This window comes from Trichoplax adhaerens, genomic scaffold, assembly GCF_000150275.1.
Source record: "Trichoplax adhaerens TRIADscaffold_4 genomic scaffold, whole genome shotgun sequence".
NCBI lineage: Eukaryota > Metazoa > Placozoa > Uniplacotomia > Trichoplacea > Trichoplacidae > Trichoplax > Trichoplax adhaerens.
Window position 1 is genome coordinate 6284339 of NW_002060946.1, and position 27267 is coordinate 6311605.

The 27267-nt window shown below is 34.6% G+C and overlaps 4 protein-coding genes across 4 annotated transcripts; all 4 read left to right on the plus strand.

Annotated features, from left to right (window-relative positions):
• Nucleotides 1-862: 862 nt before the first annotated feature.
• Nucleotides 863-9624, plus strand: TRIADDRAFT_35913 (expressed hypothetical protein; the record flags this gene model as incomplete). The annotated part of the gene is made up of 22 exons (XM_002111618.1): nt 863-940; nt 3416-3506; nt 5139-5185; nt 5348-5401; nt 5537-5587; nt 5688-5869; nt 6008-6074; nt 6194-6274; nt 6429-6536; nt 6647-6694; nt 6786-6900; nt 7007-7077; nt 7153-7238; nt 7326-7374; nt 7466-7517; nt 7588-7709; nt 7784-7844; nt 7917-7990; nt 8066-8146; nt 8252-8394; nt 8500-8591; nt 9345-9624. The coding sequence occupies 22 exons, from the start codon at nt 863-865 to the stop codon at nt 9374-9376; spliced, it is 1785 nt and encodes a 594-aa protein (XP_002111654.1). The 3' UTR covers nt 9377-9624.
• Nucleotides 9625-15144: 5520 nt separating this feature from the next.
• On the plus strand, nt 15145-16621 carry TRIADDRAFT_23961 (uncharacterized protein; the record flags this gene model as incomplete). The annotated part of the gene is made up of 5 exons (XM_002111619.1): nt 15145-15234; nt 15479-15521; nt 15907-16026; nt 16229-16295; nt 16486-16621. The coding sequence occupies 5 exons, from the start codon at nt 15145-15147 to the stop codon at nt 16619-16621; spliced, it is 456 nt and encodes a 151-aa protein (XP_002111655.1).
• Nucleotides 16622-19975: 3354 nt separating this feature from the next.
• Nucleotides 19976-21832, plus strand: TRIADDRAFT_23653 (uncharacterized protein; the record flags this gene model as incomplete). Its single annotated transcript, XM_002111620.1, has 8 exons — nt 19976-20012; nt 20216-20295; nt 20502-20611; nt 20872-20974; nt 21071-21183; nt 21292-21328; nt 21412-21510; nt 21683-21832. Coding segments are annotated over 8 exons (729 nt in total), but the record flags the coding sequence as incomplete, so codon positions are not given.
• Nucleotides 21833-23086: 1254 nt separating this feature from the next.
• On the plus strand, nt 23087-26841 carry TRIADDRAFT_55918 (uncharacterized protein; the record flags this gene model as incomplete). The annotated part of the gene is made up of 9 exons (XM_002111621.1): nt 23087-23160; nt 24832-24953; nt 25164-25243; nt 25507-25616; nt 25886-25988; nt 26085-26197; nt 26292-26334; nt 26419-26517; nt 26692-26841. The coding sequence occupies 9 exons, from the start codon at nt 23087-23089 to the stop codon at nt 26839-26841; spliced, it is 894 nt and encodes a 297-aa protein (XP_002111657.1).
• Between the last annotated feature and the right edge of the window lie 426 nt (nt 26842-27267).

Genomic DNA, 27267 nt, shown 5'->3' on the forward strand with positions numbered 1-27267 from the left:
ATACTGCAGATACAGCAGAGGTCTGCAAAATCTGTTACAGTAATAAGTTTTTAAGTGGTACTGATGTCTGCACAGCAGTCACGGATTATTCAATAAAAGGGATTTATTGAGTAGTCCATTTTACAGTGTAGACTAAAATTGTATAATGTCGGAATGGAGGCGCACAGTATCGCACAACTGTAAACCACTACTAGGGATGAAAAGGGCAGAGAGTGATAGCGGAGGAAAGAAAGGCTTTTCTAATCACTGTATACCTGTATAAGAAAGAGAATTGTGTGAGCAATAATCAATCGACTAAGATACTGGTCAAATAGCATAATTTCTAGAAATATACTCTGTCAACTCTGTTCTGGACTACTAGAAATAATAAGTTCATAGTACAAAAATAGCTTTTCAACCATAATTAATTAATTTAATAAGATTGACAATCATCAATCCATCCAACCCACTACCAATTATCAAAATAACGGACTAATCCAACCCTGTGCGCATGCTTGGTCATTTTGTATTTTTTTTTCCTCTATTCAGCAGTTTTGGGCTTTGCGTCTGTCTGTCGTTCCAGCGCGACATCACCGTCATACTTCTTTGTTTAATACACATGACAGTGACTACAGACTAGTCAGTCTATCATGTCTGTCCGGCAGTATAAGCAATGGGTCCACTAGTACTAGTACGGTACGGTACTGGCGACGGATAAAGAAGATCGATTGAATGCGACTGTACCATACTGTACTGTCTAGCACTGGACTGGAGTCGATTATACTGTACAGTATAATTAGGCTGAGTAAAGCACGATACCGTCATTACCTTCAGTGACAGCTTTGAAAGTAAACGTTTGTTGCAGAAGTTAATAAGCTTCATGATGGCCGATGGAAATGTCGAAGACAGCATTTATCCTATTGCTGTTTTAATTGATGAACTACGTAATGAAGATGTTGCAGTAAGTTGAATGATTTTGATGTGTATTATTGGATTATTGATAGGAGTAATTTAAACTTTAAAAAAAAAAAAAATGGATTGAAATAGCGTTATTGGAGAAGGAGTTTTTCCTTGTGTCCTGCCCTTTCCATGGCAGTCATGACTGTGCTATAGGCATCAAGTTGACGTTATTTTTCAAAATGAACTAGCCTAGTTGAGTTGGTATTAGACAATGTAGTAAGAATGGATGATGGACAATGTATACTGGATGTTTCTTTGCATCTTTTACGCGGTTAATGGCAGTTTTTGAGGCATTTTATTGCACCTTGCCCGACATGATTCTTCTTCACTGGGTAGTAGAGAGCGCTAAAAATTCAATTTCGTGCTTCAATGGCAATCGCATAGGGTACTGTATTATTCAACACAAAAGCGTCTACAGGGATCGTATACAAGTTTGCTGAGTGTGCACTTTTTTATTGACGATCACCCAACCACATAGTGGTGTAAGACTCTATACTGTGTCCAGTACAATAGTCTAGTCCTATACTACACATACACAACTGTCAGATGGTCTCGACGGACGGACCCTAGGGTGCCGTATTCAACACCATCTTAATCATGGTCATATGGTAAGCCATTATGAGTCATGTCAGTATCGCACTCAAAACGAGACGACGGAAAAGATTGAAAAATTATTCACGTTTTGCCTTCTTACCTCTTGAAATAATCATCCAAATTCATACAAGTAACAAATGAATACACTACTGTTTCATTCTATCCTATTGGTACATCATTGAGATTGGATCCAATCCAGTAGAATTCAGCTTGCGTATTGGTTTATTTAGAAAAATTGTCAACGCAAACAAAGTAGGCTACAATTTTCTCAAGAATGGTCAATGAATTTTATTTGGACTTTACTATCGAGCGATAGGATAGGCTGGTCGATTCAATTCTTTTCCTGTAGTTTACAGTAAAAGTGAATAGCTTAAAGCTTTGAATCGATCTTTATTTCACTCTACTTTTCAACCAATGGACTTTTCAATATTTCCCATACTCTTATTTGGACCAATTAGTGTACATTTTCCACCGTTCCTTTTGAGGCATTTTTTTCGGCCGTAGACAACAGCCAGTTTTGATACAAATCAACTTTGCTAGATGTGAATGGACAGTCATGGATACGGCGTGGATTGAGCACGGAATATTAGCAATGAATTGAATGATGAATGTAATACTTTGAACTAGTATCGATTGATCCAAGTCCGACGCGATCGCCAATAGACTGCGGTATGATCAAGTTGTTGGTACATAGTTTATACAACATGGTGGAAGATAGAAAAACTTTCGGCAAACAAGGCTAAGTTCAATCAATTGATACTCAATCAAAAGTTTGCCTCCTAGCGCAACGTTGACAATAACAAAGTACTTATGCTTTGTACAGTTTGTTTCCTTCTGCAAAAGATTACATTCTTTCTTACGGTATAGGATTACTTCTTATTAGTCTTAAAGGATTGGTATTATAGTGTTAACGTGGATAAAGTTTGTGGTAATTGTACATTATATGGTACCGTTAGAAGGTATAAAACTGATAAGTAATTTGGTTAGCGTAATCCGCCGAATGATACTTATAATCTATTTACAGCATTGATGAGCGGGATAAATTTGAACATTTACATTTCAATCTCTAGCCGTAATCTGTTTTTATAAACTTTCCATCACGACGTGGTTTTGATACCGGGCGTTATGGTTTACTCCAATACAATAAAATGAGCATAAACTTTATACGCAATCGAAGACGCCATATACTATTTTAACGGTATATAGAATTTGTTATACTGTATCGAAATAAGAGCACTATCATTGGGGAAAACTCTTGCCAATATACTGAAATAGTTTTATTTACCGCAGCACGAGTATACTAGACAGTGGATGCTGCAAGCTTTCAATTGCTTGTCTATGACAACAAATCGATGTCAGTTGTAGCTTAGAACATTTAGTTAGTATTTATCTTCATGCTAACTATATTTTGCCATACCAACAATGCCTATAGGGCAGTGGATGTTACTGTAGTTGGGTAGCATTAGGCGGGATGCCATGTAGACAACGCTAAATTTAAAAGTTCAATTCGCACAAAGAAACAACTACTAACTTAGGTCGTTTTCCATTTGTCAACGAAGAAGATAGATGTCGACAATGCACACAAACAGATTGCTCTTCATCATGTTTGTACTGTAATATTATTATTGACGCTGTCGAAATTGAAGGCAATTTGCGCTTACCAGTATACTGAAATAATCACTATCTTGCCCAATGTATCGTTCTGTACTTCATCAAGACAGGATGGTACATTACTATAGTTAGTTGAAGGATTTTGTTAACTAACGATTATACTGTTGTTATTGAATAGCCAACGTATTGTAGTTTATTGGATATTTTGTCATATTAGATAAAAAGTGTTCTATTCAATTTTAAAAGTCTTTTCCATCTTCTCTTTTTTCAGTTGAGACTTAACTCCATCAAGAAATTATCTACTATTGCTTTAGCGTTAGGTGTAGAAAGAACTAGGAATGAACTTATACCTTTTTTAACTGGTAAGGATTGGAATTGCAGTAAATAGCTATGTTACTTTTCACCTTGGAGTATCGTGTAATTAGCGCTTTAATTGTCTATTAGTTAGTAACGTCGATATCTCACCAAAATATTGACTAATATTTAAATAAAAGTACTGCAATTCCAACTTGACGTTGGCCATGAAAGATAGCAACCGTTAGGTCTCGTTGGATATAAACTATTTGTTGACAAAATCTGTATTAGAATGTAGTTATAATACGGCTGTAAGCGTACTGTTTTGATACCTACACTGATAATTCGGACCAATCGTCCTTAGAAAATAGACTTGTAATTGCGTTGACATAGAATGTTATTGATTTTCTAGGTAGCTTTATCCTTGATGACAGTATGTTACCTAGTGCAGTATAAACTGAGCACTATGTCTAGTACTGTAATGATTGTAGACAATGAATAATTTATATTATAAATGGGTTTGTTTTTACCGAAAAGATATCCTCAATTCAGTTTAGATTAGCTAATCTTTAGTAGTAGTGGTAGTAGTAGTAATAAAAGTTTCTCACCAATTAAGGCTTAGTCAAATCAATTTGATGTACTATAACTTCGCAATATATTCATCTGACCTTGGCATCTTCTACGATCATACTATGGCATTATAGTATTGTTTTCTTTGAAATCTTAAAAAAATATTTCGTGTACAGTACTGCACTGCATATCTGTCATACTACTAGGATTCCCAAGTCTATTATTGGGAACGTTTATGTAATTTAAAGCATTAGTAACTATCATACTACTGTATTACGCATTTTACTTTATTTAAATTGGAGTCTACGTAAATACTATAAAAGGGATAATATACCGCGATATGCTTTAATGCTTTTTAATGAATACAGCACGGTTGTAAGCCGTTGTTGATCGGTATCTATAGGTCATTGTAAGACAGAATAATAATATTTTCGATGTTACTTTGCAACTGCTGTTGCCGTAAATGTAAACTTTTATAGTGCTGTATCTTACGGGTTAACTGTTTCCAAAAATTTCTTACACGAACAGTAAATGTATTTTAATATTGACGTAGTTTTCCGCCTTTCTCGTTATAAATTGTTTCATTGATTAGTACAAAAGTTGTTCTACTTTGAACCTGTTCTTTGCAGCTTTTGCGTAAAGAATTCAGTAACCTCTAAAAATGTACTGCATGGTGTACGATATGGGTCGTTATTAAAAGTATGATATATATTATACGCCCGCTATTTAATTATTATGCAATAAACTGTACTTTATTATCTGATACGGTATGATATTGTAGGTTAATAATGATCTTCGTAAAAACGATTTTGCTTCGTGTGAAGCTGTTTTGGAAATGTAAAATATTAAACATTAAATGTCGGGTGGGCGTGATATATTACCCTAATATAGTTTGGTGATTCATACTACTTTTTTTGGGTGCACTGTGTACGTATGTAACGAATGATACATAAGCGATTTTATTAATTCTAACATTGATTTACTCCACTTTATATGATCTAGCCGTTACACCTTCTAATTCACTATAAGATCATTTCTACTTGAGCGCAATACTTATGACATATAATTTTCGCAAAGTTAAATAAATTAAATGCTATCATACGTATTTATAATCGTAATTTTTACTATAGATACTATTTACGATGAGGATGAAGTCTTGTTAGCCTTGGCGGAGCAAGTAAGTAACATGTTATTTCTGTAATAATGTCATATAAATATTAGTGGTACGGTAGCAAGGAAGTTTATGAATTAGTCGAGGAATCTTTACAGTCTACAGATTTTCTTACTTAATATTTTAATTGTATACATGCTTACAATCAGACTTTATTTTTTGCTTTAGCTTGGAAATTTTACTCCATTAGTAGGTGGATCAGATCACGTCTACGTGCTTCTCGTAAGTAAATATAGTTACATGATATTACTAACAAGTCATGATATAGTTATTTTGTGATACTATATATTTTCACTTTCAATTAGTAGTTTTACTATTACCTGAAGTGACTATTATGAATTAACGTTGTACTTGTAGGCTCCATTGGAAAGTCTAGCAACCGTTGAAGAAACAGTTGTTCGAGATAAAGTATGTTGATGATGTAATCTGCTACGTTTGGTGGATTTGTATGTATTGATATAGAAACAGCGTTTTATTGTTGTTAATCATATTCATGAATTATTGATAGGCTGTTGAATCTTTAAGAAATATTGCTGTTGAACATAAGCCCAAGGATTTAGAATCACATTTTGTACCACTAGTAAAGAGGTTGTCACAAGGAGATTGGTTTACGTCTAGAACTTCAGCTTGTGGATTGTTTTCAGTTTGCTATTCTCGCGTCAATCCGAATGTTAAGAGTGAACTCAGGAAGTATGTAATTGACGTATGCAGTATACAGCACATTATAACAAGTTGTTACGAGTATTTTTCGTGCATGACTTTTGTATCATGTTATGTATCCCGGAAATATTTCTATATTTAAAAATTGTCAATTGTTCAACATTTTAGCCACTACAAGATGCTTTGTAATGATGATACGCCAATGGTACGAAGAGCTGCTGCTGGAAAACTAGGTGTAAGTATCATGTTATTAACCTGCGAACCTGTCTAATATATTTATTACTGTGGAAACGCCCTGTTCATGGTAATTCTGTCTTCGAACTGTTATCAATTTTATTCAACTTTTTAGTTTAGGAATTTGCAAAAGTATGCGAAAGCGATCAAGTAAAGGCTGATCTTATACCTTCTTTCACTGCTCTTGCTGGTGATGATCAGGTTTGACTTTATTATTACTCATTTGCCTATATGGTACCTACACAGATACACTTTTAAGATTTTAAAACTATGTTTCGTAGCAATTTAATTATTTGCATGATCATTTGCATTTGTGTATGAGAGACTTACCTATATTGTACTATTTTTTCAATAGGATTCTGTGCGATTGTTAACTGTCGAAGCTAGTATTGCAATTGCTAGTTTACTCAACACTAGCGAAATTGAAGAATTGTTAATGCCTACTATTCGAGCAATTATGCAGGTATGTAATTGCATATTTTGTAGTACCATGTTAGCCTGGATTAGTTCCTGATTAATGTGCATATTTAGTCAATTGATAAATTGATAATTTTAACTTATGGATTTGTTTAGGATAAATCTTGGCGTGTCCGTTACATGGTAGCTGACAAGTTTACTCAGGTATATAAAACTTCACTTCCACACTTTCAGTGTAAAGATTATTTTTTAATCGTTGAGTCTACATTTTATTCCGAATACTTTGTAATTTTAGTTGCAAAAGGCTGTAAAGTTTGACATTACTAAAAATGACTTGGTCAATGCCTACCATCACTTGCTGCGCGATGCTGAAGCTGAAGTTAGAGCCGCTGCAGCTCACAAAGTCAAAGGTAAAGAAGATACAATCAGTACACTGTTATCTTGTAATACCCTTAAAACTTATTGTTTTGACCAATTTTTTCGTACTAATGTTGATTTATATTTTTGATAAATTAGATTTTTGTGATGCCTTGCCAAAAGATTGCCAAGAGCAAATCTTAATGAATAGCATCTTGCCATGTGTCAAGGTATACTATTATGATATACGGACATTTTTTGACTATGATTTTAATGTTCGTCAACATTGAAATAATTCCAATCAGGAATTGGTAAATGATCCTAATCAGCATGTAAAATCTGCATTGGCTTCTACAATTATGGGCCTGTCAGCTATTTTAGGCAGAGATGGGTAAGGATAAGGATGTGGATGCATAGACAGATTGACCTGTCACAAACTTATATACAGTTTAATAGTATTATGTTATCATTTTGATAGAACCATTGAACACTTGCTACCCCTTTTCCTTACGCAATTAAAAGATGAGGTGAGATATTGCTTTCTACGAATTTTTTTGAGTTTGTATCTTCCATTTGGAAAAATATTGTATAGACTGATTTCCGTATATTTCTATTTAGTGTCCTGAAGTGCGTCTAAATATAATTTCAAACCTAGAATGCGTAAATAAAGGTAAGTGTGTATGTGTTGATGTTACGAAAGTAAATTATTTTTCAACTTAGAAGTTTCATGTTCTTTATAGTCATTGGAGTAAGCCAACTTTCCCAGTCGTTACTTCCTGCAATTGTTGACTTAGCGGAAGATTCTAAATGGCGTGTTCGCTTAGCTATTATAGAATATATACCTTTACTGGCCGGCCAACTGGTACGTGATGTAGCTAATGGTAGCGTCATTTTCGCTACGCAGTAAAATTAAAAATTTCTATCTTTTCTCTTTAGGGTATTGACTTTTTTAACGAAAAATTGAATAACTTATGCATGACCTGGCTATCTGATAGTGGTAAGTAATTGCATATTAGCATTTTAAATACTATTTAAAATGTTACTAAGGAGCACAATTTTGTTGTGTTAGTTTATGCAATTCGTGAGGCTGCTACGAAAAATTTGAAGAAATTAGTGGAAGAGTTTGGCAAAGAGTGGGCACAGGTAAAGTAGGATTACGCAGATAGAATTCTATTGCAGCATTTTGTCATATTCTAAAGGCACTTTAACTCCCTACAGAATACACTGATGCCGAAGGTTTTGAATATGTCGAGAAATCAGAATTACTTACATCGTTTGACTACACTATTTGCTATTAACGTAAGGGAGAGAAGTTAATTGCTTTGAATAGTGCACTTGCTTACTTGATTCTCGTAGGCAATGATGCATATGTTATTGACAATAATGGCGTTAATGTAACGACAGGTGTTAGCGGATGTATGTGGTAAAGATATCACCTCGAAAACAATGTTACCTGTTCTTATCAATATGGGAAGCGATAGCGTTCCCAACGTTCGTTTTAATATTGCCAAGACTTTACTTCAGTTGGAGCCACACTTGGAAGATAGGTATGAAAAATAAGCTGAATTATTGAATGTTTCATAAACTTTATAGTTTCGAATTATTAAATCTCTGTAGTGGCGTAAATTGAAGTTTCATTTTTTTTGATGCAGCGAATTGCAGTCTAAAGTGAAGCCCTGCCTAGAGAAATTGATAACCGATACTGATGTTGACGTGAGATACTTTGCTACGGAAGCAATAGATGGTATGTACAATGATAGCCAAAATGAAAACGTAGAATTTTTCTGTATCGCCTTATTTTCAAGGGTTTATTGGTAAAATACTACGTTTATTGATAGTAATACTGTAATACAGTATTTCGCGTCTAAAATTGTAATATTCGTTTACTGATTGTTAATAGTAATATACAGACTATACAAAAGCAGTTGTGTACCATCGTATTGTTATAAGTAGTTACAGTAATTACAGATAAAGAGATTGTCGTTGTAATTAAGAGAAGTATATAATCAAGCTCTGAATAATTGAATTGGAAAATTTTCTGTAATTTGATGGTCGTTGTTGAATGTCATGACGATATTGACTTCAAATTCTAAAACATTAGTATTTTATATATCAGTACAGATTATACATCACAGTTCGCTTAATATGACAGTTTTATTGAGTACTTTTGAGCATGCAGAACGTACCAACTTTAAAGTTGTTAGTAATCAGTGTTGGACAAGTGAACAATCTTGGGAAGATCATGTAAATGGGAATGGGCACATTATGGCATACATTCCCTTCTCCTATCTAAAAAACGAATAAACGATCATTTAAGAGCATTTCATACGTTAAAAGTATCTAGTCAAATAAAAAAAAGCGATCACTCTCCGAAGTTGTACTTGCCTGTATATTTTGTATCTCGGTTGCTGCAGTTTTATTTACGTTAAATGTCAGTAAATATAAATGATATGTTAAGATAATTATAATACTCATCAATCATTAATTATATCGATAGGTATAAAACAGGCGCGTGGTAACACTTGGTGAGAAGCGACCAAATCCAGGATTGTATGTAATTTACATTTAATTTTTACTTTTATGCTGTTAGGATGACTTACCGTCTCTTGCGTAACCTTCAGCACAACCTGTATAAGTGTGATCATAGTAGAGAATAGTAACAATTACTTCATTACGATTGCTTTGGTTTTAGTATGTTACAAGGCCAATTACTATGTTTCCGTAACCTATTATCCATTAAGATTAAGCTAACAAATCGGAGCTAAAATTTAGCGTAGCTATTGATTATGCAATAGTATTTTAAAGTCGTAATTAGATTCTACTTATGTCGATATAATTTACATACCACATGTTTCAACCCTGACAAGTTGTAGTTCGATCGATTTGATAAGACTTGCAGAATTTTCGACTATCAGCTGAAATTGAATTAGATTTAATTTAATAAGATATCAATTGTTTGCGTTGTACCCATCTGTTGGGTAACAATGTTTGTATTTTTACCTCTCCGGTGAAAGGTTCGGTTATATTGCAACAAATAGTATCAAGCCTTCCTGTTAATTTGAAATTAGGCAATACTTTCTGTACACAAAATAATGTCGAAAATTTCAATTATTGAGTAAAGATTTTATGCTTGATGTTGGTGTCAATTTTTGCTTATTTTGCTTGCGTCAGGTTATTGTTCCTTAATTTACTTGATATACCTACCTCCTTTACATTTTCCAATGTATTTGGTGTAACTTCGAAATTGACTACTGTCTGTTTACGATCAGTGGTGTCGTGACTCTGATAGCAATTAATAAGTAAGGAAGTTAGCATTTTATTAGCGAATGATGCTCGCTAGCTGATAGTAATTACCTGCTCAACAACAAATTCTAGTTGTTTAACCATGTCTTTAGTCAACATGGAGCGTTTAATTTCACACCTGATTGAATACTGCAACGATTTAAAATGGTAAAAAAAATATGATCAGTAATTCTGTCCTGTGCACGTTTGTACGTAAGACATGTTGGATGATGTCCATCGATTTTAGTAAGTTTAATGATCATTAATTTCATATTAGCCCATTAGCCCAAAACTGGTTAGAGTATTAATTTCACTGACAACCAACGATGAATACTAGTACAAATTAATAATAGCACAGGAACCACCGGTTAGTCACATGCTTGTAATGGAATTCAGTCTCAGCGATTGTAGTAATTGGGATGGGAAACAACAAGTACATAGCGAATCACTATAATTGATTTTGTACAGTATGTTGCTTAAAAGCTGGTATGAAATGATATAGCGGTAAATCGCTACAGAAATAATGGTACACAAACCACCACGATAGAAGAGTATCTTGATGTGGAGAATGTCTCATAACAAGGAGATGACTATTCGTCTAATAAGATTTATTACCACCTCTGAGATACTGTATCCACCTTGTTAGCTAAGCATGAACCGTATTATATGATATGGTACGAATGCTTGATGCTATTATTGGCGGCGGCAATTTTTAATACGATGCTCTCAATATCTTGAAGTACTAGATATACTCGTACAGTGGGTTGTAAAAATTTACTTAATCATATCTACGCGCATAATTCTCGCTTGCTGTCAAATTTTTAAGTATACGCTCATTACCTGTATATTAACAAACACTCCGTGGTACGTATCGAACAGCTTCTTATTGCCTTTGGGCTCTAGAGGAACCTCAAATGGGAATTCAAGCTTTCCAGATGGCGTAGATAATAAAAAGGAAAGAATGGAACATCTGCATAGTCATTTAAATCTTGTTCATAAGAGCTCATTGGAAATGAAAAATTTGATATTTTTTACAAGTAGAAATTTAGTAATTATATTCAAAAAACGTTTGTAATGATTACAATAACTGCCTAGAAGATATCCGAAATCATAGCAATTCTTATCAGGTAAGTAGTATACTGATTATCTCACTATATGAGCCAACTCAACGTCGATATTAAATAGTACATAGAGACTACATTTTCACACAGCTGAATGATCAAGCTTGAATAATTTGCTTTATAAAATGCTGGTATTGACGATTCCTACATTACGATTTTGTCTTAAAGCAAGCTTCATGTTCAGCGTCTAAAAGCCCTATATGTATATTTGTATTAGGCAATGTTTGAATGCTATATCTGTACTTCATAGAAAGTTCCAGAATCACGTAATGTGACCACTTTGACTTTTTCTACTGCCTATTGCATTTAAGGAAATTGACTACTTTGTAACTGCCTGTTTATTGTATGATTGACTTCTATAGTATGTATCTATATAATGATAAAAAAAGTTGAATAGGCAATTAAAATGATCACTGATTGCCAATACTATAAAGATTTTGTAAATGCATGAAACGTTTTGGTATAATTTGCCAGGACCAGCCAGTTCCACCGAATAGTTGATTAATTGTATGGGCTTGACGGAATTGTAGAAAGCTTCAAACATACCAACACTCTTTGCACTCAAGTGTAAATTTACATTGCCTTCTACAAATAACGTGATGCCATTATGCGATAGATCACCCTTACTGGAGATAGCGATGTTGCCTTTGATGTTTTCCTAGATGAAGTAAAATGGTAGAATTGGAAATCAATGTTGTCAATCATTATGTAATAACATTGTCGTTAGTTATATGGTGATAATCATTGATGGGCATCGTATCCGGCGAATAGGATAGAAGCTAATGTCATGATTTATTTGCAGAGAATGTATCATTCATTGTATACAGCCAACGCTATGGAAAACTTTCAAAAGTGTCTACACTCTACAGTACAGCAGGGATATCGACCCATTGCGGTACATCCAGTTCAACATGACGAAAGCATAGTATGTCTAATTATAACTATATACGTAGCATATACAGTACATGTATATAAGGGAGGCTATTTCAGCCAAGTAATTCGTTTTTCAAAGCAGCTATAGTTATTCGTGATTATTTGTAGTGATATCGAATGCCTTCATGATATTCGTATGTCTCATTGCAAATATATGCTGTACAATGTAGATATAATGCATGGGAGGCTATTTAAGCCAGGTAACTTGCTTTTCAAAACAGCTTTTGTCGTACGCCATTATTTGTTGTGATATGGAATGGCTTCACGTTGAGGTTAGTTTGAATGGGTTACAAATGCATCATGACTCGTTTAACTGTAAGCATGCCAACGATGAAATTGGTTTATCACTAGGAAGTATAAAATAGGGCAAATTGTTGCAAAGGGGGATATTGTGTTAAACCAACATCAATGGCAGAAGCGATCGGCAATGCATTGATCGGATAGTATATCATCGAACAGTGCCATGTTGAGTAGACAGTAATAACAGAAATTGTCTATTATAATAAGATGTGCATCTTTCAGAGTATATACTGGTACAATGTATTTCTTGATGCTACAAGTTCTACTTTACTACCGTGGTATCTGAGATAGAGTAAAATCGATGGATCAAGGTGAGTTGTATCCTATTTGCTATCGGATGTCTTTGGAGCAGTTCAGATTGCTATGATTCATATTATGATTGGATTTTATCCTAGATATACTGTACACCTTTGGCTTAAGCGATAGAAAGTACTGATGAGTGAATGATTGAATATTACACATAAGCGTGAATCAACAACATTGGATTGCCTGCAACAAGATTGTAGACGGTGTGTACAATTACTGCTTGCAACTGGAAACAGTTGATTGATTTCAGACCGTATGGAAAAATCACTTACACCAGGCTGATAGGTTTTATTGGGTCTCTTCAGCTTGATATCTAAGCTCGCCATTTGCGACAATAGTTGACTTCAAGTTGTAAGGCGGACACGGTGACGAAGTAATCAACCACAGTAAAGCAAACGAATAGCAACAGCTTAGCGAAAGGAGGAGGCGAACTAATTCTCTGATCAAAACTATCCTATCTCGTGCTATCCAACATGAGTTGACTGCTCCGTACACCCCATCCAACTTGTACGTCCAGTATCCATTAGTTCGCTGTCAGACATTTGGCTTAAAATTCCTTCTTTTCCTTACTCGCTCAAGCCGCAAAGGCAGAGTCGAATCATGTGACCAAGTCCTGGCCCAACGGCTTGTACAATGTACAGTACTGTATAGTACAGTACATGCAGGACAGTACTGTACACTGTACACTGTATAGGCTGTAGTCACAGTGTGAAGTTTCCATAGTACGATCCAGTCCGGTACTACTGTACTGTACCAACTGTGACCAAGACCTGGCCCAACGGCTTGTACAATGTACAGTACATACAGGACAGTACTGTACACTGTACACTGTATAGGCTGTAGTCACACTGTCACAGTGTGAAGTTTCCATAGTCCGATCCAGTCCAGTACTGTACTGTACCAACTGTAACCAAGTCCTGTCCTAACGGCTTGTACAATGTACTGTACAGTACAGTACACTGTAGTCACAGTGTGAAGTTTCAATAGTCCGATCCAGTCCAGTACTGTACTGTACTGTACTGTACCAACTGTGACCAAGTCCTGGCCCAACGGCTTGTAGAGTATGTACAGTACAATGTACAGTACAGTACATACAGAATAGTACTGTACACTGTACACTGTATAGGCTGTAGTCACAGTGTGAAGTTTCGATAGTCGGATCTAGTCTAGTACTGTACTGTACTGTACCAACTGTGACCAAGTCCTGGCCCAACGGCTTGTACTGTACAGTATAGTACTGTGCACTGTACACTGTACAGTACAGTATAGGCTATAGTCATATTAGTCACAGTGTGAAGTTTCAAGAGTCTAGTCCGATCCTGTACGGTGTACCATACAATGTACAGTACAGTACTGTACACTACTGCAACTGTACGGTACCCTACGATGCAAAGTACCGTGACAAAGAAAGCACCGATGCTGCGCACGAGGGGTCAGTCGTCGTGTTTTGGGTGGTTGGAGGCATTTGGAGACAAACACCTTACTTGCCTTGACAATACTATACTGTGTCGTATGTTGAAAGCAGTCAATGGCGACACTACCCTTGCAGTGGAAAGGTCCTACACTCAATATCATGATACCGATAGTATTGGCAGCGTTCACCTTGTCTCTTGGCCATGGTGTACTACTGAAAACACCCCTTAGCAAGAGTCCATTTGACTTGAAAAATGACCCACTGATGGCGATGGTGGTAGAGGATAAAGGGGAAAAGTCCCGCCAGCTCGACACCAGTTGAAATTGGTGCGTTCTGGGCTTGCATCTAATCGTTCTGCAGATTGCCTTTGCTTTCCTTAGCAATTCCATTCCATTTAGTTGATTGCCTGCTGCTTGGAATCGTTGGATACTGCCGTGAAAGCTTGCCTAAACCATTGCAAAGCTTATGATGACAGCGGATACCGAAAATCAGGATAGCATGTCTGGGTAAGGGCTCGCCATTGGATTGTTGATGGAGGCTAATATTACAATTAGATAGAACGATACAGGTTGATCGATTCGTCTATGTTGGATGGAAAGATCCAACTAGAGGGTTCATGCAGTAGCGAAATGGCTTGATGATCAAATGGAGATACTGTATTCGGATAGTTGTTAACTTGAAGTAGTTGACGAACAAGAGTTGATGAAAGGATGTTCATTAAAGAGCATAAAATAGTTAGACTGATTCATCAATTACGATAGGATACTCGACCCAGTCGGTGGAGGATTAGGGATAGAGCGATGTTAAAGTATATCCTAGTACTTAAGCCACAAGATCACGCTCATTTGCTAGCGCTACTTTGTGGCACTCCTTCATCAAGACTAATGTCTTTTGCTAACTTGTCATCAATCTATTTTTCATCTTGACTATGATACAGGGGCATGATCGAATTAGGTGATATCACTCCACATAATGTCAAGCAATTAAAAAAGCTAAACTCTGTCATCTTTCCAGTATCTTACAACGAGAAGGTAAGTCTCACTAGATGCAAAGCTTACTTGATCCAACTGAATCATTCGCATCGATACCTGCATAAGCTTGGAGTATCCAAGTGGACTTGTAGAGAATGCGATGCTTGAAACTTATTTTCATATCAAATTGTAATCTACTGTTCGCGTTCATTTGTTGCAAGCTAGCTATGATCATACTGAAGAGTTTACTTACCCATGACTAACTTGTGCTATCATCATCTTCTGAAATGTATTTGCAAACTAGTTTTACAAGGATGTCTTAACTTCTGGAGATTATGCCAAATTCGGTATGTAGGCATCGCTATCATGACAAGTTTTGTATAGAGTTAGTCGTTATTATACTTCAATTTTATTATGCACCATTATTAGCAAAGTACGAGTACAGTGTCATCATGCAATTCGTTTCGGCGGAGGTGTTAATCTTCCTATGGCTTACCTTCATTAATAACAGTGATGTACTCTCTCATACAATTCGTCGCTTACAGTGTCCATATAACATAACTCGCATTCTATAGCTAGTGGTGAATACATAATTATATAAGGACTATGTGTGTACTTGCAAGGTTATCACTGTATGAAAGATTGATGACATCACTACCTGCAAAGCCTGTTTAATATCCAATATTTTACATTGAAGGATGCTGACAGAATTATCTTTATTTATTCTTCTAGCATTTTATAATGATATTATTGTTGGAGGAGTCTGCTGCCGTGTAGACTCGTCAGATAATCGTCGCAGACTTTATATAATGACACTGGGATGCTTAGCTGCATATCGTTGCCTTGGAATTGGTATGTCTTGTATGAAATATTCTAGAATAATAGGTGTCCAATAAAATGTTCAGTTCTACGTGGACAAAAATAAAATGGACATTAGTGTAATAATGACTACAATTTTAATCTTTATCAAATCGATACCAACGTCTACCAAATTACATTCAGCCAGTAGCTATAAAAATTCAACGGACTAATTATTGTTCATGTTCCTTCACAGGTACTGTAATGTTGAAACATGTGTTAAAGTTAGCGGAAACCGACGGCCACATTGATAGTGTCTATCTGTAAGTATAAAATTACTGGCAATGTTAATGAATGATTATGTAGACGGAGGCCAATTTTAATACATAGCATCTATAAATTTGATGATGATCGAGATAGCTTTACTTACTGTTTGTGTGCGAGTAATTGGCTTTCCTAGCGCTTGCTAGGATTGTCTAATTGAGAATTATTCTTACTTTTATTTCACTACAGACACGTTCAAATCAATAATGATACTGCCATGGCTTTTTATAAAAATTTTGGATTTGAAGTGATTGAAACAAAGTCAAGTTACTATAAACGTATCGAGCCATCGGACGCTTACGTTTTGGAAAAAAAGTTAAAGTAAAGGCATTTTAGGTCTGTACAATAATAGCAAAATCTCAGTAGATTATCTCGTGGAATGATCGATACTGTATGGTTATACCGACTTATTTTAAAATGTTGAGAAAGATTTGCTTGTGTTATTGGGTGATAGTCATCGACATTTAAGCTGCAATCCATTTTACTGTAATAATAGCAGCATTCAATATTGTCTACTCGTTCGTTGAACGAGTTGACCCAATTTAATTATTCAGTCAAGCTTGAAATGTAATTTATAGTTTTGCTTGTCAATTAAATTAAATTACTTTTGGTTACACTATAATTTATTACTTGTTGCTGATGGACAGTTTTTGTTCCATAGGTGTCAATGAAATTTTTCAAGATAGTCTTCGTCTGCGCAACATTCGTAATAAACCAGAGGTTATGCGATCGAAATTTTAACTTTTCACTCTTCTATTCTATATTCTATTACTGTTTCTGGCACTGTAAGAAATAAACCGTTTTTGTACAGTTATTATTGAGATTGATCTGCTTGCAGCAAAGAGTTTTGGCAGGGTCTTCCATGTAGAATACTTATTTTCCACCCTCGCCTAGCAACTAAGCTAAGAATGCCCTTGAAAAGTAGATTAATGTAGATTAGAGATCGCATAAAACGTTAGGGGCAATACTAGCCTTAAAACTGTACTTGACTGATACAAACTAGGTGAGCCATACAAGCACAAGGTATAAATAGACATGGCACATTAAATATCGCAATGTCATTCAGCTGTATGTAAAAGTTAGCATCACGCATCCGTTGCGATATTAAATTACAGAAAATATGCGTGTATGTTGCTATAAGGAGGGAGAGAAAATAAGGTAGTAAACGAGCTTAAATTGGTACATAGCTAATGGAATAATTGACGTGATTAGTTTTATCACCATTTCGATTTTTGTAAATTTTATTATACAGTAATCTGAAAATTGATTGTTTATCTGGATATCGCAACTTGCACAGTAGGTCCATAACGATCTATTTTGAGTAGAATCTAGCAAAGGGATGACCAGCGGCAGCGAATTCTGTTTTTTATGACCTTTTCAATTTTTTTAAATATCGAAGTTGTACAGTATCGTAGATTCTAGTTCACGGCCAAGAACCAAAGATAAAATGCCTTGCATTATAATCACTGAAATGTTACCGTCGGTAGTGATTGAGAGAAGACGTAAAATACTCTCTATGGTGCTTTTAACTGTAAACATATCCGTTGCAATATTAAATTATAGAATATGGGTATATGTAGTTAGATGAAGGAGGAAAACAAGGTTGTTAACGAGTTTAAGATGTTATTGGTACAGAGCTAATGTAATAACCTGCATGGATCATTTCATCACCGTTTCCATTTTGTAAGCTTTATCATATTGCGAAATATTCAGTCTTTACCTGGACTACAAATCTACAATGCAGTGTACCGACCTATATTTGAGCGATTATTCTAAACAGAATTTAGTAAATGGATGACCAACGGCAACGAGACTCTTTTTTTATGACCTTTTCCATTTTTGCCAAATATCGAATTGTACAGTATAATAGTTTCTAGTTCACGGCCAAGAACCAAAGACTAAATGCATCGTTCTTATTTAGACTGTAAGAACTATTGTCTCACTGGCTTTAACTGCAATAGCTAACGAAGGAATAATCACTTTTTTTAACCTAGTTAAAGAACGATATGAATTGTCATTCCCTTTCATTTCTTATTAAGGAGAAATTAGTTTGAGTAGTCCCAGCTGTTATTAATAGTGGATTGCGATCCTGTATTCGCTGAACATTGGCCAAGGGGTGACAATTCATTTTGCACACTACTACTTGTTACTTTCGATTAGTCTGCATAAAGTAGTCACTAAAGCTCTACCGTCCGTAGTAATCGAGAGGACCGGTAAAAAGTCATACTCTCTCCATGATGATTTTAATTTGCATACAGGTACGAGAGGCCCAAGAACTGCAACTTATTACTGATACATTGCGAGCTGGTTGTCAACATTTCTACCTCGAGATATTAAGTATGATGTTTGTCCACTAGTCTTCAATCGGTAGAGCAACAAATTGAAAGTTTTGCAACGGCTAGACTTTGAGATAATAGCGGTAACTGCGATCAATTTCTTCTTGCTACTGCATGAGGATATGACAAGGTAGGTTTTTAACCTGCTAGCTGGACATAAATTATTTCACTGTCGTCAAGCGAAGGCTTTTAGCATAAACTACGAGAAAAAGTTCATTGAATTCAATCATGGCACGATTTCGCGCTTTGTTATGGCCGACCACTTTCTGCTTGGGTGGATTTATGGGCGTCTATTTCGATAGGTACGTCAAGTATATGATCATCAATGGATGATAATTCATACAATCACAATCTTTTTCTCCATTTGGTATTAATAGTGTAAGCTGCTAGTGGATTAATTATACTCTATTCATGATACACGTAGAACTAAATATAGAGGATAGTTCAATTTGCAGTGAATAAAGTTGTTATAATACAGTATGGTTTGCTGTTGTTAGTTGTTGATATACGTATGATATGTACACAGCATAGCATGATCTACTGTCATCATCTTGATATTAATACGAATGAATTAGTGTTGGTATATAGCAGTTTTAGGGGTAAAACATTCTAAAATTACAGTTGTAATAGTTCTACAAGTTTCGTTGATTGGTATACAATGGCCATGATTCTTCCATGATCGATTGGATACATTGAAATTGGGCTCCATTCATAATCGCACTGCAGTAACGTAAATGTACAATTCTACATTGTACAGATCTTGACATTTAGGGGAATATTTTAGTAGTCCATAATCTTGTTTGGCTTAACCTATATGTTACGTTATTGCAACATTATCTTATTTGGACGCAATGTTATCTTAAATTCTTTCAATTGCTGTAATACAGTCGTAAAGCATGGTTGCACAAAATCACTGTATCACTTATAACCATGCAAAAAGAAATCTGCATGTGGTAATACCAATAGTTGGTAATAGTCGTGATGATTCAACCTATTACCTCGTGAAATTATCTCCAGAAATATGATCACAATTTCTATTCCTTTCCTAACGCAGTTAGCTAATAATCTCTTGCTGTACATTGAAAATAAATCAACGATTTTATTAAATCATTACCATTGACATGATAGAATAATTTGCACTTGCATTATGTCACAGTACTCTCAAATTTCATCGAAGCTAGTGGTGGCGTTCGATAAGGGTTTCTGTAGCTTTACAAAATACTCTCATAGACATAAATTGTTAATCCATCGCCTCCCCTAGGTACCTACACCCCTACAATACAGTTACAGCCAGGGCATCTCTAGATACTATCAAGGATGGTAAATCTTCAATTGCTGCTTCTTCGCCTACGAGTGAAATAATGAAGTTTGGCTTTCCAAGTTAGTAATTGGTTGTAGCTAAATCACGTCGATAGTACCCATAAGTTGATGACAAGTTATAATAGCTTAAAATTTTAGACAAAACGATGTAATACTATATATTACATCTATCACAAAATAGAATAGTCTAACTAATTGCAGCTGATAAAGTTGATGCATACGTAGATTTGATTTTACAACTAATGATATTATCGCCTTTACAGGCTATGAAAACATCAAGTCTAGAAATGATTATGTTCTCTCATATAACCGAATGCATCGTACAGCAAATTGGGTTATTGAGGTAAGCCGTAACGTAATTAATTATCGTGAATGGGAAGATACAATAAACAGCGCACTGCTTGCTACAACGAATATATTTCAAGTTAACACTAGGTTTCCTTAACTGTTTCACATAGGACATAGATTACATAGCTTCGATCGAGAAATTCTAAGATAAAATTTAACTGGATTAGCTAACTGTAAATGTAATGTCACTTATTTCATTAGCATCTTACCTCGGATAAACTGCGTCAACGCAATGCTGACAGAAGCGAATCAATCTTTACTGAAGATTTATCTGTACCTGAAATGTTTAGATCTACAAACAAAGACTACTCGTATGTAACCTGGAAATCGCTTATAAATCATGATTGATAAACATTGTTCCATGGATAAAGCAGTATGAAAATAACACGTAGCTCTGTAATAATGCAGCATTAACGAACTTGCTACGTTATTGAATATAATGCAAGATAATATAGTAGAGTTACAACCTAATAGTTAGTCGCTGCAGTCCTAATAGGATAACTAATACGATTGCTTAATAAGACTTATTATGATATGTTTGGGATCTTATTGTGTTTCCTATCTGCTATAGCAAAAGCGGATTTGATCGGGGACATTTGGCAGCAGCACGTAATCATGCACATTCACAGGATGCTTTGAAAGATACGTTTTATCTTAGCAATATGAGTCCGCAGGTCAGTAGAAACGTTTAATGAACGATATTGACTCATGCCTTGGATTCGCTGTCGGTGCTACATGAAGTAATTAACAGATACGTAAATTTACTTTAGGTTGGAGAAGGGTTCAATCGCGGTATTTGGAATAGATTAGAACAGCAGGTTCGGAGTCTGACCAAAGTGTATCCGGATGTCTATGTTATCACTGGGCCGCTATATCTTCCTCTGTAACTAATACTGTAGTAGTTTTATTGGTCAATAAATGTAAATTCGATTGAATTACGTTATGTAATTTGAGTATAGTGATATTATTTCCATATTAATTAAACATGTAGTGTGGAAAACGATGGAAAAAAATATGTGAAATATCAGGTATTGCAACGTCAACGATGGAAGAGAAAGAAGCTTTATATCTGGGCTTTTAACATAATTACTTACAATCTTATTCTTGTTAGGTCATTGGCAAAAACAATGTATCAGTTCCTACTCATTTTTTTAAGATTGTAGTCGGAGATCGTCGAAAAGAAAAAAATGATGCTAAATTGGAACTCCAGGTAATTGATATCATTCTTATGTCGAATACGCTGTTGTAATGTACAATTCTTAGTACAATGCGGTTATCTACTTTATAAAGTCTTTATTCTAACATTTGTTCTTTGAGCCCCTGTTATATCATCTGTGATGTAATGTTGTAGTTTATAATTTAACTTTAATTCACCCATGTAGGTCTTCCTCATACCGAACAGAAGTATCCCCGATGATACTCCGCTACACGCTTTTATGGTGCCTCTAGAATCAGTTGAGAAAGCATCAGGACTTACTTTTCTAGATAAAATTTCTCGCTCAGCTATTAAACAAGGACGTCTTACTACTTGATGATTTACATTTGCTCTTATCTCTTATTGACATGCCAAATTACTTTCATGATGATGACCATTTTTAATTAAAGAGTAAATTTCGATGATTGTATGAGCAATTTATTGTTTCTTTATACTGTGATTGTACTAACTTGTTACAATTACAAGATCTAGATTAATGGGGCTTGTAGCTAGATTGTGGTGCGGCATTTGCTTCCGGAATTCGTATATAATTACTAATAAAATATTCATGCAGGCTGCATATTGTTAAAGTGATCATTTGCATAGATATCAGAGAAGAAGGTTAATCTGTCTACAATCAATCAGGTAATTATAGATGGCTTTAAGTATATTATTATGTACAAACATAATCGTACGAGATATACATTGTTTTACCGTTGAAATAAACTTCAAAGTGATTCAAATACTATGGAACGATCAATGTTAAGGTGTTAATTAATCAACTAAAACCCTTGCATCCCTGCTTGTATGTGTTTATAGTTGCTGATACATCAGGTTTGGCAGTCTAAAAGTTGTGAATCACTGCGATCTTTCTGTCTAAATATCCTGGCAAAGGTAAAGCAGGATCTAAAAAGGATTTTTACTCTGCTAATTAATAATATAATATAATTCAAACAGGTTGCTATACGGACAGAATTATGATATTAATAGGAATGAGTGTGGTATAACAAATACCTTTAGTGCACTGGATATAAATCATTTTATTTTAATTTTTGAATCAAATGATAGACAAAGCCATAATAAGTAATCTAATAAGACGTTTCAGGGACTTTTCTATCTAATGTGCTCTACAGCTAAAGGCTGACTCCCTGACCCCTAATATCATTTCCAACAATCCGAAATCGCTTGGTAGCTTAGTATGGGACTAATTCCAAATTAAATGAATAAATAAGCATTTCCGGATAATTGAGGGTTCTGCATGGTAAATTATATATTCATCTATTGTAATTACTGTATACTTATCATCATATAGTATGCCATTTAGTGTAGAACAAGACAATGAGTTATAAACAGTATAGCCAAAGTCTGTATGAGCAGCACAAAAAAAATATTTATTGTTTGGACAATAAAAGCGAGGGCGCATAAACCCATTCGCTCGATTTTTTTTTATTTAGCTACTTATAGTTGTATAGTGTAAGGATAATACTGTCCAAGACAGTTTTCTAACCCGATAACTGAGCAAGAAATTAATTCCACTGTCATCAGGATAAGAATTTTAACATCAACACCAAAGAATTAGTCGAACTCCGTGATGGCACAATTACGTAGCTTATTGTTGCCAACAATCTTCTGCTTGGGTGGACTTATGGGCAACTATTTCGATAGGTATCATACGTAAAGTACATGAGTAATAATTAATAATAGCTTAAACAACCATAAGCTTTTCGTCATTTAATGTTATTTTAAGCGACTAGTAGATTGATTCCGTAGATTAATTCCGTTCTAGCATAGAGGATAATTCGATTTGCAATTCGTTAGCATAGCTCTTCTAACACTATCGTTTGTGTCTGTTGATGTATGATTGTGACGAAAACAAACTCATCACGGATAATTTGTTAATTTATTTAAGCGATGAAATTGTGTTCTATGTTAAAGCATATTAACGATTAGAAGCATTGCTTTAACTTTTGTAACTGCTGGTAGAATAGTGCTGCACAATTACTGTGATGATTAACAGATTCTCAGAGGCGGTACTGGCTTATTGTTGTTAATCTTGAGAGTGTTGAATAATTTACTCAGTGATTGATTAGCACTTCATATAAACGATTATTCATTAATTAATAAAAAGTAGTTGAGTAGTGCTCAATTGAGCTACATTAACTGGCTAAAGTAAAGTTATACACGTGGATCAGAAAGTTTTCTGCAGGATAAAAGGCTAAATAGTGTCGTTACACCATTAAAGAAACAAGTATTAAAAGGACAGTTGTAATGAATATCAAGCTACGCGATAGGCTTGCTGGATCAGCGAAGAAAGATGGCAATAACTTCATAATATCTCCTTGAGCTATAACCTTGATGGTGATAGTCATACTTTATATATTATCTGCTGCATAGGTCTATAGAAGCGATTATTCATGAATAAAAAGTAGTTGAGTAGTGCTGAATTGAGCTATACAAGTTAGCCAAAGTAAAGTTGTACACGTAGATCAGAAAGTTATCTGTAGGATAAAAGGCAAAGTAGTGTCAGAAATATCAATACAGAAACAAGTATTAAAAGGAAAGTTGTAACGAATAGCAAGCTACGTGATCGATTTGCTAGATTAGCAAAGGAAATGGGCAATAATTCCATGTGATCTTGAGCCACAACCTTATGATAATGATACAGTATATATTATTTGCTGCATATAGGACAAATAAAGATCATCATCTTGATTACAAATACGTCTAAATTAGTGTTTATACATAGCAGTATTGGGGAGAAGTGTTATAGAATTGCAATTGCAATATTTTTTATAAGTTATATTGACTAGTATGCAATCGCTAAGATGATTCTTCCATGATCGATGTGATAGATTGCAATCTTGTCCCATTCGTAATCGTACAAATGTCTATGCATTTTGAGGGGCTTCTGTCTAATGTTATTCGAACATAACTTTATTTTAACGTGATGTTATCTTTGGATTTTTTTGATGAATATATTAGAAGGCATCGCTGCATAAAATTACTGTCAATTATAGACGTGCATATAAAAATCTGAATACTGTCGTTACAATAATTCGTAATAGTCATGATGATCTACCTGTTAACTCATAAAAGTATCTCTCAGACGTATTATTATCACAATTGTTATCGCTTTCCCTAATGCAAGGTTAAGAATCTCTTGCTGTACATTAAAAATAAATTAATTATTTTATTTATTAAACCATGACTATTAATACGCTAAAATGATTTACACTTGCACTATATCGCAATGCTCTCAAGTTTCGTTGAAACAAATGGCGTTCGATAAGAGTTGCTGTTCATATCGAAATTGATTAGTACATTACCTCTTTCTAGATACACACAGTCCAAGAATATAGTTGCAGAGAAGGCATCTCTAGTTACTACTACGGATAATAAATGTTCACTTGGCGATATTCCTTCGTCTGCGAAAGAGATCATGAAATTCGGCTTTCCAAGTTAGTCATTACACGGTTTGGTTGTAGCTAAGTCCTATTGGTAGTACTCAAAAGCTGATGACTTGTTCTAGTAGCTTAAAACTCTAGACAAAACGATACAATTTGTGGCATCTATCAAAAAATAGGAAAATTTAGTAATTGCAGCTAATAAAGTTAATTATTGCATACGTACAACAAATTTAATTTTACAATTGATTACCATCTCCACAGGCTGTGAAAATCTTAAGTTTAGAGAGGATTATGTCCTCTCATACAACCGAGTGCATCGTACAGCCAATTGGGTTATCGAGGTAAGCTGCAAAATAAAGTAATTGATTCTATTAAATGGGAAAATTTAATATACAGTACTGTTTCGTAGTTTGCTATAACGAGTACCCTTAAGAATAAACCTTTAGGCTTCATAAATCATTCTCTATAGGGCATAGATTACATAGTTTCAATGCAACAATTCTGAAATTAAAGTAAAATGGATAACAGTAAACGTAAGAATATAATTATAATATTATAGTAGGTTGTAAATTTGCTATTCAAATTTAATTTCTCATTTCCTTAGCATTTAACCGCAGATAAAGTGTTTCAACGTGATTTTAAAAGAAAATCATCAATGTTCAAGGAGGATACATCTGTACCAGTTTTGTTTAGATCTACAAAAAAAGACTACCGGTACACATACATAGGCTAGAAATTACAACCTGAGTAATCGTAATTAATCAACAGTGTAGTATGAATAAAGGGGCAGAGAAATATATGTAATTCTGAATTCTGGGTACAGCTTTAATTGAATTTCTAAATTATTTGATACAATACAATAGAATAGAGTTAAAACATGATAATAGCTGTAATCCTAATATGATAGTTGATGCAATTGCTCAATAGGACAAGTTATATTATGCTTTAGTGTTCTATCGTCTTTCATAACTACTGGATTATAGAAACAGCGGTTTTGATCGAGGACATTTGGCACCAGCAGGTGATCACGGATATTCATTGAAAGCTTTAAAAGATACATTTTATCTCAGTAATATGAGTCCGCAGGTCTGTATAAATATTTGAGCAACGATAGTGATTTTTATTGCGAATTTCCTGTCTGGATTGTGCGAAATAGTTAACAAATGCGTAAACTTGCTTTAGGTTGGAGTAGGATTCAATCGTGATATTTGGAAGAGATTAGAAGAGTATACTCGAAATCAGACGCGTGTGTATACGGATATCTATGTTATCACTGGGCCGCTATATCTCCCAAAGTAACTTGCAGTAGTTGCAATAGTAAAAAATTGTAAAATTGAATTCATCACAATGTATAAAATTAAATACGGCGATATCATTTCTATATTAAAGAGAGAGTGCGGAAAAGGATGGAAAAAGATATGTTAAATATCAGGTATTGCAGCGTCAATAATTAATTGAAGAGGAGAAAGTGAATTGCTGAATTATATTTGATTATAGACAATCTTATTACTGTTAGGTAATTGGCAAAAACGATGTATCAGTTCCTACTCATTTTTTTAAGATTATAGTGGGAGATAATCGAAAAAAAAAAAGTAATGCCCAGTTACAACTTCAGGTATTGGTCTTGTTCTTATGTACGAATACCTTAATGTGATATATAATACGAATAAAATACGATCATCTACGTCAGAAAGTCTTTAATCTAATATCTTTATCCTTTGAATCTGTGTTAGATTATCTATGATGTAATATTGTGGTTTCATGATTTAATTATGATTCACTCTTGTAGGTCTTTCAAATGCCTAACGAAAAAATCTCCAAAGGAACTCCACTAGATGAATATAAGACATCTCTAAAATCAGTTGAGAAAGCATCAGGACTTCTTTTCCTAGATAAAGCCTCTTCGTTGGCTATTGCAACAGATCGTTCTGCCATTTGATGATCCATATTCGTTCTTACATTTACAGTATACCAAATTGTTTTAATGCATGATGAAAGCTATTTTTAAGTAAAGGGTAAATTTCGATGATTGTATGAGTAATTCATTGTTACTTTGCTCTGGAATTATGATGTCGCTATTGCCAGGTATAAATTAAGTATAAGTTTGCAGCTAGATTATAGCGTTGAGTATGAGGAACTATCGTGTTGAAAGTTAATTTTTAGAATTCTCCTTCGAATTTTTATATTGCGATAAGTATTGTAGTTTAACAGTGACTGATTTACAGTAGTCAAGTTTTTATCCTATGGTAGAATAATAAAATCTTTATTGCAATATCGGAACAAAACTGGTTAACTTCATAAGCAATTGGCTACGAATTTGATCATCATTTGAAGCATTAGAATTACCCCCCTCCCAATGGGAATA